Source organism: Thalia democratica, chromosome 4 (genome assembly GCF_965202585.1).
Source record: "Thalia democratica chromosome 4, ktThaDemo2.hap1.1, whole genome shotgun sequence".
NCBI lineage: Eukaryota > Metazoa > Chordata > Thaliacea > Salpida > Salpidae > Thalia > Thalia democratica.
The window spans coordinates 60,765,354-60,781,782 of NC_139168.1; the positions used below are offsets into that span (position 1 = coordinate 60,765,354).

At 26.0% G+C, this 16,429-nt stretch overlaps 1 protein-coding gene and 1 pseudogene across 1 annotated transcript; one reads left to right on the forward strand and one right to left on the reverse strand.

Moving 5' to 3' along the window:
* The first annotated feature begins 679 nt into the window (after window positions 1-679).
* Window positions 680-1,466, forward strand: LOC145833489 (uncharacterized). The gene is made up of 3 exons (XM_082940662.1): window positions 680-707; window positions 824-926; window positions 1,286-1,466. The coding sequence occupies exons 1-3, from the start codon at window positions 680-682 to the stop codon at window positions 1,464-1,466; spliced, it is 312 nt and encodes a 103-aa protein (XP_082796788.1).
* A 9,324-nt stretch (window positions 1,467-10,790) lies between these two features.
* Window positions 10,791-12,443, reverse strand: LOC145833490 (glutamate--cysteine ligase catalytic subunit pseudogene; annotated as a pseudogene).
* Between the last annotated feature and the right edge of the window lie 3,986 nt (window positions 12,444-16,429).

The window sequence follows — 16,429 nt, forward strand, 5'->3', positions numbered from 1 at the left end:
TTTATTAAAAAATATATACTTGTACCTTCAATTGACATCTTGGTTTTATTGGTTACTACTAATAATGTGGAAGCATATTTTTCTTCAAATTTTTTTTTAGTGTGGCGTGCCTTAGACTTAAATGTTGCATACAACCAAGTTTTGTTTCTACATTTCCTTTCACTACAGTCAATAAAGGATAACTCATTATTTGTCATAATCATCTTTATATATCTTCCCTACGTAACTATGGTAGAAAAAAATTCAAACTAGAAAATTATAAGATTAATTTTTTAAGTATGCTTATTTATGTTCGATATCTTTTTGTAAAAAAGTATTTGTTTTATTTTTAAACATTTTGTTGTTATATTTTGGCAATTTGTGAGTTTATATGTGATTTTATTTAGTTTTAATACTTAACTCTACAAAAAAGAATCTTAGATTTTGGTAGATATTATTAAGAAAAACACCACAACATTGGTTTTATTCTTTTCAATATAAAAAGTTTATTCACTGTAAAGTAACAAGTATCGTATAATGTGAATAATAACAATATATTTTAAATATTCTACAGTTGTGCACAAATTTTTCAACTTATTTGATGATAAGAAAAAGATTTCTTCAAAGTCCGAAAAGTCTTAGATCACAGTTTGTCAGTAAAAAGTTAAAGGACTTAAAAAGAAACAAAACAATTACTTACATGGTCATAGGATTTGTCATAACTACTGGTGAATTTTAAGTTTTTATCTATAAAATAACTTGAACAGTTTTATAAACTAATTACTAAAAAATAAAACAACTCTATTTATACCACTATAACAAATTACTTATAATTTCTTCATAGTTCCACTATTGATATTTGGAATAGCAGTTGCTGGTAATGGTATTCCAAAAGAATCCATATCCGTTCCTTACACAATTCTTTTCTTCATTTTTAATTGCAGAAGGTTTTTAAATAAAAATCTATTGAAGTTATTAAAATAAAATTAGAAAAATTATTTTACTTCTTATTAATAATACTATTCGTTTCACTAGTTTTCTAAAAAAGTAACATTTTTTGCTTCAAATTTTCAAAATTTAAAGTTAATCGTTTGCTAATAGAGATTCTAGCGAAGCAAGTTTACTAGAATATGTAATAAAAAACTTTCACAGCACTTTTTCTTGTTAAACTAACATATGTATCTGTGTGTTTACAAGATAACACATTCCAACGGAGCTATGCAAGTCCATAAGATACTAAACTTTTATATATATTTTTTGCTTCACAATAAAAACTTTAAAGTGTAAAAAAGATAATTTTTCACAGCTGTGTGAACATTGGAGTTTTTTATTATCTCGAACAAACCCGAGAAAGCAACAAATACAAGAGAAAACGTGCAGCAAAAGACAACAAAAGAGAAGCTAAAACTCAAGTTGGAAGGAGAAAGGATTCAATTCACCACACTTTAAGAAAGAAAGCACGAATGTTTATGTGTACAAAAGTTTGAAAACTCTTTTTTACTAATAAATATTAATGATTCTTTACCAATTTTTTATGGTGATTTTTATTTTTATTTTTGATATTACTATGTCTTAATTAAAATAAAAAGGGTCATAAGTTTCGCTTAAGTTAATCTTTTCTAAAACTGTTTTATTCTGTTTGGTTGACCCCTAAGGTATAGCCTATAGTTGATACCTGGTTTAAATTTTACTAAGGTAATAAGTAAAAAGAAACCAATAAACTATAATTTTTTTTGGATAAATGCGTTGTAAAGTGAGCGTTGTTGAAGGTAAAAAATTAGGTATTTTAATTTTTGCAAATTACTAACTATTTTTTACTACTGCTCGTGGTTATCAACTATCATGTAGTATAATTTAAACTACAATTCGATAATGGTAGTTCGATTAGATTTCAAAAAGCTAGTGTGTTCCACAGAAAAGTTTGTCTTCTGTCGGTATCTGCAGAAGATTCGTTAGCTTAATTTGATTGTAAAAGTTGCAGTAAAAAAATATAAAAGCTTCGAAATTTTGATTACATGTTAAATAGTTACAATACTAAATGTGATGCGGCCCGCAAGCATGCAAATCTGGCCCTCAAAAGAAAATTTTGAAACTCACAATAGGTACTCTAAAGTCATAAATGTAGAGTGAAAAAAGGTTTAGGGTAGAGTTTACGAGATATTTAAATATACACTATAAATGTTTGGGTGTGTTATTAATAGTAAAAATTGAATTTACAACTGCGGCCTGCGAACATTTTTATTTACGAAAATAGGCCTGTGACTATCAAATGTCTGCCGACTACTGGTTAAAAACCAACTGAGGACCGACTGATAAAAACATTGTTTTAAAGGTCTCAACTAAAACTTTTATACCTTCTAGACTTTTTAGAGTTCTTATCATAAGAAAATTAATTACTGTTATATCTTCATATACAACTGTACATTTTTTTCTGGTTATAAAATCGAAATGTTTTTAAAATATATATATAAATATAATATATAAAATAAGGTTAATGTTTAAACTTAAACACTTTCAACTGAGCCCACTTGAAGGGCTTTTAAATAATTTATTCAAATGGCGGTTTTAAAAATTCTGGAACATATGTTTCACAAAGCTTTAATTTTTCATAAAGCTTTGATCATCAGCCAGTTAAATTCAAAATAAAAAGCACTGTACTAAACAAAGATACATAAGTTATGCAAAAAAACAAAAAACATTATGACGTAATATTGTACATTACAAATATTCAGTACAAAAATCGATCTACCCTCTAACTAATTAAACAACTAAAATTAACGAAAACAACAGTTAATTGACTATAAAATGCTTCAAAATTTGTTGTGTTTTAAGAGAAGCTTTTAGTCAATTAACTGTTGTTTTCGTTAATTTTTGTTGTTTAATTAGTTAGAGGGTAGATCGATTTTTGTACTGAATATTTGTAATGTACAATATTACGTCATACTGTTTTTTGTTTTTTTGCATAACTTTTGTATCTTTGTTTAGTACAGTGCTTTTTATTTTGAATTTAACTGGCTGATGATCAAAGCTTTATGAAAAATTAAAGCTTTGTGAAACATATGTTCCAGAATTTTTAAAATCGCCATTTGAATAAATTAAATATAATATATAATATAATATAGAAAACTTAAGATACATTTATTAAAAGATTGACTGTTTTTCAGAACTCATGTAAAAAAGTTTAACTTACAAGAACTAACAACAAACTTTTATGGTAGTTAGCGTTTTAAAGTGTGTCGAACATGATGCTTACCAGGTTGTTTTTGATAGGAGTTTTTTATATCTTAAATATACCCATTAATATTTTACATAAATGCATTTCAAAAGTATTATAAATACAAGTTTTTAAACCTAGCTTTATAGGTAAAAAAATAGTTTTGATTTAAAGTTTAAAAGTTTTCTGTTTTCTGTACATGGGTCTTGTATGCTATTCGGTTTTTTTGAAACTTTTGTTTATACAATTTAAAATGTTTGTACTGTAGCAAGTACTTAACACAAAAAACTGATATTCCAAATTACTAATTTATTATTATATCTAAAATTTTGTTATACTAAAATATCAAGTTTTTCTTTAGTGTTAAAAAGCTTTTTAGATTCTAAATATGTTTTGATGGCTGAGATAAAACTAAAGAAAAAATCTAGGAAATAGAAATTAACAATTTATTATCACTAAGCTTTTTTACGCTACGGTTTTCGAGTAATATTATCATTTCTTAAAAATACCGTTAGGGCACACTTAGTACGACATAATTCCACCATCAGCAACTCATCAATTATAAATAAGGAAGCTTGCTTAAAATTTGTATGCACCAAACGATACAAGTTTAACTTTAAATAAAATATATTAAGACTTATTCTAGATAGAGTCTATCTATACGAAGCTTAATACTCCGTAAAATATTAAAGAAGACCTTAAAAGTTTTCTAGACGTTTTCTTACTTATAGTTATCCCGGTAGTAAATTATTCTAAGTTGTAGAAGCAATGAATTTATCTGTTTTTAAAACTGTTTGCCTTCAAAAACTCTAAGTCCGAAAAATTCTACTTAATCTTGTTGATATTTTTTAAAACTTTCTAAAAAAATTGTTAAAGGTGTAGCAATCGCTGAAAGAATTTGATAAAGGTTTTTTCCAACTTAACAGAAATACTGATGTCATAATTAAATAATCTTTCAAAAACCAACGTAATTATCGACCATAGTGTTCCGAAGTACCTCTAGAAATTAAATGAAAGCTTGTAAGAAAAACATTAAAAAAAAACTGGTATCTTTTAGGTCAAGAACTAGCTTAATAAAAAAAAAGTAAAACATCAATAAATTTAAGGGCTACTTGAAAATTCAAATTCTGAAAATTAAACTTCTTGCAATTCAAATTCATAAAAGAATGTTTAGGGGACCTTACCTTAAAAACTTATATATAGTTGAGAAAACAAAAAAATCTCATGTAGATCTAAATAATAAGATCTTAACGGTAAAAAAAAACATTGAAATACTTATTTAGAAAAGAGAAATTTAATACCAGTTTTAAAAGTTTTAAGTTTTAAAAATTATTTTAGCAGTACCTCAGAATACAGTTTTGATTAAAAAAACAAAAAAACGTACGTACCGCTAATGTTTACAAAATTAAAGTAAAATCCAGCTCGCGAAAGGTAAAAGTACAGTTTGCTAGTATGTAAATTTATCCCGCTAAACAAAATTTTAAAACTTACGTTAAACATTCTGGGGTTTAAAATCAATAGTAAAAAAGATCTTAGGTACATTTACGGAGATTATAAAGTTAAATTAGATGCAGTAAAAAAACGTCAGTAAAATTAGTGTTTATAATAAGATTGTTTTCAATAATTAAAAATCAAAAAAGAGTTGAAATTTTGTAGTTTGAATTTTCAAATTATGAGTTGTCAAAATTTAAAATGTTGTTCACTCTAGAAAAGTATCTAAGCTAGTAAAAATAGTTTAATCATGAAGTTTAATTTGTTACGTTCAACTTCTTATACTACCTGCCCAGTAACTTTGTAATTTTACCTAGATGAAAAAATACCTAGATCACAAAAAACCATTTAAGGTTTAAATCTAAACTTTAAAGTACTGATTAATTGGTAGGTCCATTGTCATTTATTGTGCATGTTCAGGTTTTGTTATTTCAAGTATACAAGCAAATTGAATAGAAAAGAAGTTTAATTTTTTTAAACAGCTATTTAATTTGCAGAAAGGACACAAAATCTAGCAGCTAATAATGTTTGACATATAAAAATAAAATAAACACTGAAACTTGTTTTATATAACATAACAAATCATTACTCTGTCTTCAAGTAAAACACCTCAAATTATATTAACATTTTTATTTATCAAATAAGTTTAATATGAATTACGATTTCTAAATGTCTAGTTTCAACCAACTTAAGTAAGTAACACTAATATTACTACTACTAGTTTTAGTTACATTTGTTCTACAATAAAAACATTCATTTGTAAATCTAAGATGTTTTAAACAGTTAGATTCAGGAGTTAAGTGGTAGATTACTGTAGTTTTTATCGGGTTGTGGTTAACATTTTATGCTTGTTTTGAAAGCAATCACACAGGATACATTTATTCACTAAACTCTAGAGGTGGTGATTTTTAGTAAATAGCTTTAAATTGCAGAAATACCATGGTCTAACTACTATTTGTATTTTTTTATAATAAATAATATATATTCTAACACTTAGTTCTAATATTTGTATTGTTTACAAACTTTGTTGGCTGCATCATGTTAATAGTTAATCGCTATAAACATCTACAAAAATTTCTAGTAATATTTGATATTCTTAAATTTTTAATCATAAAAAAAAGTAATTGGGGTGATTAGTCCAAATTTTATTAAATTTTCAAATAAAAAAAATTAGAGCAACTATAAACTTTTTAAGATAACTTTTTCATCATTTTAAAATAAACTCATTAAGTTTGTATTTATCTAATGTAATATTTTTTATTACTGTATAATTGTGCTTTATAACACTATAGTATGTTTTATTGAAGATCTATAAAAATGCTTTTTTTAAATCTAACATAAGAAAGAAACATAAGGTTTAAAATAAAATTTTGTTATTGATATAGTTTTTGCTGAATTAAAGTTATTATACTATGAAAAAATTTGAATCACTACTTAGATTAACTATTTTAATACTTAAAAGTACTTTTTAAATGTTTTTTGATCTATAAACAAAAACAAACTATAAACAAACAGCTGTTTATATAAATCAAAAAACATTTTATCGATATCAAAAGATCATTAGTTTTAGATACAATCAAGTTGTTTTTGTATAAAACAAGTTGTTAGATGTGTAACTTTTATTTAGTTAATTAAAAGTTTTGTTTGAAACTAAACTTCTCTGTAAAAAATATTACAACAACTTACTTTTAGTTATGTTATTTTTTAATGTTTAAATTTATTTTTGCTACTATACTGTAAGTACTTTGTTCTTGATTTTAGAAAAAATTATATAGTACAAAGTTAAGTAGAGTAGAAATAAAATTGCAAAAAAATAAAATTCCCACAGTTTTTTAAGAACATAACAATAACTTTTGCTTTTATGACAACTAAATCGTAAAAGAAGCTAAAAAAGGTAAGGAGAAAACAAAATGTTTACACATGTAACTTTAAAAAAAGCTGTAAAAGTGGCGCATAGAAGCTACACAGATTCTATTTCTTAATAAAAGTAATGAATTTTTTCAACAAAAGAAAAGTATATTTTATTATTTTTATTAAAGGTCATCTTTCGTGTGAAAATTTTACCTTGAATACTTTTATTCAAAAAAAAAACTGTAACAGAGCAAAAAAGGTGTTTTTGACTTGTTTATTAAGCACGATGTATTACTTCTATGTCATTGTCATTTAGCAGACTTACTGTTAGTTATTACTTAAAAAGTTGAAAATATTAGTTGGTACACAACGAATTAAGTAATCGTCTCAAACGAGTTTTGTAAATAACCGGCTCTTAAACTTTAGCCGGTATTGACATAATCGTTATAGATGTAACTTAGCCGCCTTGTGTTTTTATAACAGTTTATAAAAATGAGCTTTATTTGTTGCTGTATAGTAAATATACTATTTTTTTATTTTACCAAAGCAAAAATTTGAGCAATTGATTTTAAAATTAGTACTTCATTGACCAATCCAGTAAACAGTGAAGTATTTTATATACTTAACAAAAGAAAAATATATATTTTAACTCTTAACTTATTGTATATAAAACATTCTTTTAATCAAAATATATACGTATTAAAAAAAATGTTAATGTTTAAGTTTTATTTAAAAACTATCAAAATGATTAAGTTTTACAAGATTTCAGCTTTTAATGGAAATATTATTAAACTAAGCTTGATAAAAAGTTTACAGCTTACTTTTTATTAATGTTCTTATATATAAGTTTTCAAGCAATTAAATAATTAAACTAAAAAAGTATTAGTATGTCTTAAAGTTTTAAAGATTTTGTATGTCATAAAAAGACCAAGCAATAAGCTTTAGTAAAAATAAGTTTTTAAATTTAAATTTATAAAAACTCTTTGTTTGCCGACAAACCAATTCTAAAACTTTTAGGCCTATTTATAAAATTAAACGTTAAATATTTACTTTAATTTTTTTTAAAGTAAAATTATTGCAGTGAGCATATGCTTTTAATTTTTTCTAAATTATTGTACTAGATATTTGAATATTTTTATACTTATTACGCTGTCTATAAGATAAAAATTTTTATAACCAAAGTTTTTTTCAGATTATTCAACTTTTTTATTAGTTAAATTTACTATGCTTTGTTTAAAGTGTAAATATTTATAAATAGAAATAAAAAAGATTGAAAATGAAATATTTTCTATTAAGCATTATAAAGTAATGTTAAAGAAAAGCATTTGTATTATATATTTAGAATTAGTCGAAAATAAGCTGTATTGAAGTTTTAAAGATTTCAATAAATAGGATAGATTTTATAAAAGTTTATTTATTAAAGATAAAGAAATAGGTTAAACAAATCCTAAATAATTAAATTTTAACATAGAAATAAGTTTTACATATCTATCTACTTATTTAATGTATAAAAAAAACTGTTTTTGATGTTGCTAAAGACTGTTCGACGTAAATAGCGTCAACTATCCAAGCAATTAAAATATATTAGAAACATTATACACATTGTGACTAAATAAATAACTTCTTTCAGTCCATTCACAAAATATTATGTACAAGCAATTTGTTTTTAGTATCTGTTCTTATTTTTTTTTTTAATTTTAATGACTAAAGTTATTTTTCTATTTTGAAAAGTTTTGATAATGGTTGTTAACTTTTTTCTTTTGTTTAATGCTAACTCTTTAATTTTAGTTTGACTTCTTTTTCTCGATTTCATACTTTTTCAAGCTGCATAAGTTACACGTGTTGTTATTTTTGTTTTGTTTTGTTTCTGCGAAGTAGTTTCCATTTTAAATTATACTCTTTTTTCCTATCTTTTAATTCCCATATATGATTTGAAAATTTGTGCTATACCTTTTAGTCGACTATTAAAGCTTGCCTTATGGTTCTGGCACCTAAATTCTAATCTTGTACTGTTAGAACCTACTTAAAATTTTGTTGTATTGTTTGTTTTATTGCGGATGGTAAACTAGGTTGCTTGCTAAGCAATTGTTTCACAATATTTATACTTAATTGAAAATAGTAAAAATAACTTTTTTAACAACTTATCGTTAATACCGGTAATATTTTTGTGATTGTATTAAAAACTCAGTTTAAAAAAGCCCTTTTTGTAATTTAAAGATAAAATAATCGAATGATAAAAAAAATCTTATTGCACATTGAAGTTCAAACCATTTTTAAAATTTTTACAATAAACAGAAGTTTTAGAACTGATTGTTGTTTATTTATTGTTTCTTTGTTTTATTAAGTTTATTGACATTAGAAAAACTTTTTAAATCTTCTAGAACTTAATTGTGCAAAAAATATTTTTATATGTTTTTCAAAGATTCATTCGAACATTTTATCTTTTTGATGGAGTGAAAAATTCACAAACGAACATTGACTGTGTCTTTGACATATTTGAGTAGTATATTGTATATTGAATATTGTCCAAAACTTAAAGGCAAATAAAATTTATTTTTATTGTTTTCATGAAGACTATGGACATATAAATAAATTATAAAGGGGTCTGCAGCTTTTGTATGTGGCGGGCCAAATTTTCTACAAAAAGTTGTTTGCAGGCCGCACTGTATAAAAAAAGTCTTCTGCGGGCCGTACTTATATTAAAATACTTGTATTAATCAATATAAAATTACTTTTTAAATTAAAAATGTTAGAAACTACACAATAGTATAGAAATATTAATGACAAATTATTAGGTTAATAGCATAATTGTAAGATTTCACAACAAAAACTTTTTTTATTACTGTTTCTAAAAAGAAGTGGTTTAAGCTGATAAGTACTTAGCTGGCCGCAAATTCTATCTTTGAGGGTCGCATTTGGCTTGCAAACCGTATTTTGCAGACCTGCGATTTAAACTAATTTTCATGTGCAAAGACTGAAAAAAATATTTAGATACTCTTTAAAAGCTGTGAATATCAATAAAATTAAAAGTTTATGATTAAGACTATTTTTTAGATTTAATTAGGAATATCAATATTATCAAAGTGAATATGAAAACTGTTACAAACTCCCAAACTTTAAATACATTAAAAAAAAACATGAACAATAAAAAAAGCCTTAGTTATATTAAAATCTTAAAATACTGACTAAAATAATAGCTACATTAACAAAATTAAAAAATATTTGTCCTTAATTGATTAACTATAGCAAATATAAATAGTTTTTTGATGTTATTTATAATCTCTACATTGTCGTAAACAACTTTAACAGTTCTTTTAAGAGGATAATATAAACTAGCTATAGCTTAGTGAAATTTGTATTTAAATAAATTTGTTATCATTAAATTTTTATAAACAATTTAAATTTATGTTATACAAATTATTATATCGAAGTCTTTTAACAGTAAAAGTAAACTACTTTTAAATGATAAAAAATTTAAAGCAAGACATTAACTCAGTACTTTTCTATCAGATACTTGCTGCAGTTTAAACAGTGAATAGTTTTACATTTATAACAAACGTTTTTCTCAAAACATTAACTATGGTAAATATTTTCATTTATATAATAACCTTGTAAATAAATTAAATAAGCTTACTGACGGTTTATTGCAGTTTTTTCTATAAAAACTTTATGAAAAAGTTATAAAAAGAAAAATTAACAAATTAATGTCCTAAAACAAATGCAAAGTTAAATACTAAACGGTATCAATATTTAGTAAAGTGCGACTAAGCAGTTAGTCAAAACTACGAAGTTAAGAAACTTTAGTTGATAAATGTTTTTTGAACCTATAAACAGTTATCTATTAGACAAAAATCTTGGAAAAGAAAAGTAGAATTAATCAAAAAAATTAATGAAGGTTGTGAAGAAAATTTACGACAACATTGACTACAATTAAAAATAATATTGCAAACTTTGTTATAAAAATGCGATTTTTGTGTAACCTATTTTATAAAAAAATTGTATATAAAAGTATATTAAAATATTCACTAAAATCAAAGTTTTGCAATTTTCAAACTATTCTTAAACAACGCATAAATAATGATAACGTTTCAAGTAAAATTATTGTATAAGTTACAAAGCGCAAAATAACACACAGAGAGTTTATAATTTTACCAAAATACTTTGTTTTTAATACTATTACATTTTATATGTTGGGGCTTTCAGTTACTATGTCGACGAACTATATAAAAAATATATACAATACACTTTTGTTTCATCATACTTTCCATATTGACTTCATCATGTCAAAGTTAATTTTGCTACTTATTTTGCTGTCCTTTTTGTAATCTTCGTGACTTCTAACAAAATGTCGCATTTTTTGAGCTGTCGTAAGTACCTTTCCCGAAGCAATGTTGCTGATGTGGTTCAAGTAACTTTGCACTTTCTCTAAAGTCACCTGATTAACACTTTGAGTTTCCATAAATTTATTGACCAAACCTACCAAACCGACGAAACTGTCGTTTTCACCGTTCACAATGGCATCAATAGACATTAGACTTATCTTCTCGTTCTCAGCACCATCATATGAACTGATATTGTCACGAAAACTGAAAAGGGTTTTGCGGCAAGCGTCGTTCCCTTGCGCTTTCTCCATATTCCTGTGCACCATCGACATCGGCATGGTCAGATCTACTTCAAAGTGAACGAGCGCCCTCGCCAGCACCACCACGAAGCAAACGAACGCCGAGTTCTCAAACTCGCTCGGTTGCGCCTCCAGCGGCCGGAACTCGACCCTCCATCCGATGTCGGAGTGTGGATGGGGCGGCGGCTTGAACCTAAGGTCCTGCCACACGGTCGACTGGATGTTTTCGAAGCTGCGGTAGGTATCGTCGCTCTCAAAGTCCGTTTCGTCGGTGAACAGTATGAGCGGGTCTCGGACCCACAAGTGAGCCACGTGCTTGGCAAGCTCTTTGTTGACGTCCTGGGAGACTAAGTAGTCATACGCTTCGCTATTCACCGCGACTCCAACGTCGTTCAGTTTCGAGCGCTCCTGCGACAAGTACAACTGCACGGAGCTGTAGCGCGAGTGCTTGATTTCAGAAAGCTCTGACTCGCTTCTGTCGTCGCAAAGTTGCGTGCAGAGCGCCCACCTGGTGTCGACGTCTGAGACGTATCCGCGGTAGAAAGGACTAGACGCGCTCAGAGCGTGCATTATCGGGGAAAGGACTGCAAGCTGGTCGTACAAGTGCGTTGCTTGTTTTAAGTTTGCCGCTTGCATGGTCACTTGCACTGAACAGCTGCTGAACGCAAGTAGAGTTGTGTCCATATAAATGTGGTTTTTAAGACTTGAGCAGTTGTCTTCTTCATTGGTAAAAGTTTCCTCAAAAGGTGAGCTGGTATTTGTGTCTGAATATATTGGAATGTTAGCCGTCAGTTTCTTTCCTTTTCTTTTGTACATAGCCTTGGTGAATGCTTCAAATCGTGAGTGCCTACCTATAGCCTGAGAAGGAAAAAATATCGATTTGGTTACTTGGTTATTACTTTCTGGTCGCACATCATAAACAGGTTCCGTGAACTTTTTGCAACCTATTAGAGGAAAGTGAGTCATCGTTATCATCTTTTCGTGCTTGTTTAAAACCTTCAATGCTTGGTTTCTGCGAATCAGCATGTTGTCTTCAACATGTGCCAGTTTGTCCAATGAATCGTCGTATGGCGCACTTGGCGAACTTTCGACCATAAACTCGGAATACTCCGGCCTCCAATCGATTTGTTGTTTTTTTGGCAAGCTGCTGTTGAGTGCATACAACTTTTTCAAAACTTTGTCTCCGTTCAAGCACAGACTTGCAGTTTTACTAGTTTGTTCTACATTTATTATGTAGTGCTCCACTTCATCGCCCCATTTAAAGCCAAAATCTTCCTTTTTTTTCATTCTGTTATAATTTTTAACAAACTGGATTAATCCAAAAAACTTAATTTTTTTACTGTGAACTTTTGTCTGTTCCCAGCTTAGAGGATTTCCAACAATTTTTAACACTCCCATTTTTCTTCGGAAACAAACAAATTTAATAATGAAAAAAGAGCTAAAGTATTAAAGTAAAATTAAGTTAACCACAACTATATCACTTGCATTCGCTTGAAAATACTTAAATACATAAAATACATACTCAAAATATTTGTCTAAAAATACTTTCTAAACACATAAAAACCTTGCAATGTGATGTCTAATAAGTAAATTTGAAAATTTAAATAAACAATTGCTTTTTCTTAAACCTTAAAATTGTTACAGATTTAGATAACAAAAATTTAAAACATTACGTTATTTAATATAAAGTTAAAGAAAAAGTCTAAGCTTGTTTATTGTTAAAAAACTTGTAAATATAAAGATAAGCACTGATTTATAAATTTTATAAATTTTATTTATTATACAAATATATACTAAAATCACAGTAAAAATTTTTTAATGTTTACCGTAAATGTTTCTGAAAATTATTTTATAAATTTTGTTAGTAAATTTTTATAATATTAAACTTATAACCATGTTTCTAAGAGTTTGTAGATCAACAACAAAACAAAACTGTTGAGTATTTTTTGGAACTAATAAACTATCCAAAACACTTAACTAAGCTCTTCAACCTATTTGTTTAATAATCTAAAGTTTAGGTTTTTGATAACCAAAGTTTCTTTTTTTAACTGTTTTCTCATTAAAACTAAAGCTATGCTTTCAGCTTTAAATACTTTATATTGACTATAAAAACTAAACGTATTTTTCATACGGAAAAAAGAATCAAACGTTATTTCATACAAACGTTAAATTTTCTATCTCAAAGTACTTTTCATAAATATGAATTTAAAATGCCGATTCTAGTATCTCAAGTTATATATTTATATTTTTTCATACCAATTATAGTAATGTGCTTCGCAAAAACTATCTCGAAGTTGCAGCTACTTATGTCATAATTTTCAACCATGTAATATTTAAGACTAACTTGAAACTTATTTAAAATTAAAATTAGAAAAATTGTTAAATGTTTTATCTGCACTCTAAGTAAATAAATTACTTAAAAGCTTGATACTAAATATATAAGTCAAACTTATAAAAGATTTTTTTTTACACTTTTATTAATTTAAAAGTAAACATAGTAAAAAAAATTAAAGTATATACTAAAGAGGTATTTGGGTATGTTTTATACATTAAGAAATATTTCGTTAAACGACAAATATCAAAAAATACTTTACTGATCAAATACGTTTGAAGATTGGACAACTACCATTACTAAAATAAACTTACCAAATGTTTACCATAATAAGTAAAGCATATGACCATAACAAGTGAGTCATTAAATTATACTAAAACGGTTTAAACATTTTTGGAAGAGTCTTGACTTAGATTTGAGGCATTAATGTAACACTTAAGTTCAATAATAAAACTGTTAAACAAATTATTTTGCCAAGAGACAAGACATACATATACGGGAGAAACTTCTGTTTCAATCTAACCAGTGGATAAAAATTCTTTATAAAACTTACGATTGGTTTTATTTACATTAGTACTTGATCTTTCAATAAAGTTTTAACTTTTATCAAAACTATCTTTTGACCTAATTATCAAATCAGTATATTTTTTTTGATAAAACTAAAAATTAATAGTTACAAAAAAACAATAAAAAAAGCAATGTTTAACTAATTACTTTTCTAAAAGTTTTTTAGAAAACTTAAATATTAGTTATAAAAAATGTTTGGTTAGATTTTCTTTTTTAATGATTTAAAATAACTTTAAAAAATTACGTTATGTATCCAAATGAAAACTTAAATTTTTTAGTGTTAGTTTTTAAATTTTGAACTTTATTAGAACTTACTCAGCTTAAAAAAAAACATTACGTATAAATGACTAAAGTTAACTGTTAACGATTCTTAAACATAAAATTTTCGTAATGTCTTAACCTAAAATAAGTTATTATTTTTGTTACACACTGTTTTTTATATAACAAAATTTATAAATAATTTAAATGTTTAAGTTCTAGTTTATAGCTTTAATAAGAAAATCTAATGTTTTTCAATTTAGTATTGGAACTTTTTTTTAAATTACAACAAGCTGCAAAACAAAGTTTCAACCTTAAAACTTAACTTTAAAGCATGCAGAGTTACCGTATAGCCAACAGCACTGGTTTACAATAAGTGTTCAGTTAGTTTCAGCAACCGACTACTAAATGAGCGAGATAAGATTTTATCAAAACTTTTGTGAAATATATTTTATTCTAAACCTGCATTTTCTTGCACAAGAAACTAAGTTCACATTTAAAATAGGTATGTAGAGCTTAAGCTTTCCTTTCGATTTAAAACTCTCGTATTCAGATTAAAGCTGCGTGAAATTATTTTGTAAAGACTTATAGACCCAAAACCAGTATTTGGAATACATGAAGTATTCAAAGTGTATAATTAGAATGAAATTTGGTATAGTAATATATTTTGCCGCTTATAATCGTTTTAACTATATACTGTTTAGGAAAATAAATGATTTACTCAGTGATAAAATTAAAACAGTAGCTTAAAATACTTTTAATAAAAAGTCTATTTTCAAAACTAAAACAATTTTACAAATACACATTTTTTTTGTTAAAAAACATTTAAGCTAGCATTTTTTAGCTTATTTACTAATAGATAATACAGTAACCACCTGTCTCAAATTTATATGGAAGTAAGTCTTATACAAAGATGTATGCTAAGATACAATACATAAACATAACGCAAAAATCGCAAACAATTTTTACTTGCTCAAAATAAGTTTATCTTTAGTTGAAACAAATTTAAATTTGTCCTTGTCAACATGCTTTAATTTCTATAAACAAATATATTTCTTTTTTAATCTATAAAAAAACTAAAAATAACTTTACAATAAAAACTTTCAGTATTCAAGGCCTGTGAGTTTAATGTTAAACTCGTTTTTTTAGTATCGCTTATTTCAAAATACTTAAATTATGCTTAAAATCTTAAAACTCAAAAGTCCTAAAAAATTACCTAACCGCTCGATAAATTTATTTACCCTAACTTTTTTTATACCTTATTTTGTTAAACAAAATACAAAGTTAAAGTGTAATTTGCGTTAGAAAATTAGAAAAAAAGTATTGAAGCAAAAATAAAAGAACTACCATTTGTTAAAGTAATTTAAATCTTAGATATTCAGGTAAAAAGAATAATGAATATTGTTTTTCTTTTCATTAATTGAATACTAAACAAGAGAACTAAAAATTGTCAAAAAAATCGACACAAACTAAGTTTTGAAAATTTGCTCCTTATTCGCACGGATTACACTCATTAACATAAAAATTGATTTAAGTAACTTAAACAAGAAAAAAGAGTTAAAAACAGGCGGAGTTTATAAAATGAAACCTTTATTTTCTCATTTATCTAACAATTAAAGTTTGTAAAGGATACAAGATTGAAAACTAAGTATTATAATAAAGTATTGTTCTAAATTTGGAACTAAATTACATGTTTTTAGTGATAAGAAAAACAACATTTTTTATGATTATTGATTTTAAAATAACCTGCTTTTTTTTTAATTCTTCATGTTATTGTAGAAAAATAAACTATAATATTTTAAAAACAGCATTCCCAACAAAGTATTGCTAGGAAAAAAATTAGTTGTCTAAAATTTCGTTTGACATGTTATTTTCAAATAACTAAGACTAAGGAATTCAATATTATCGTTAAAAGATACACACAACTCTCAATTAACATTATTTGAAAAGTAAGAAATGCTACTTATAGTATGTTTTGAAATAATTTTATATAGCAAATAAAAAAAATAAATTTGTATGTTAAACAAAGAAAGATTGATAAATGAAACTGTTATTACAGCAGGAGCGTGTTTTAACTGGTTTTCTCTTATTTGTGCAACCCCTGAAAAAAAAAAGA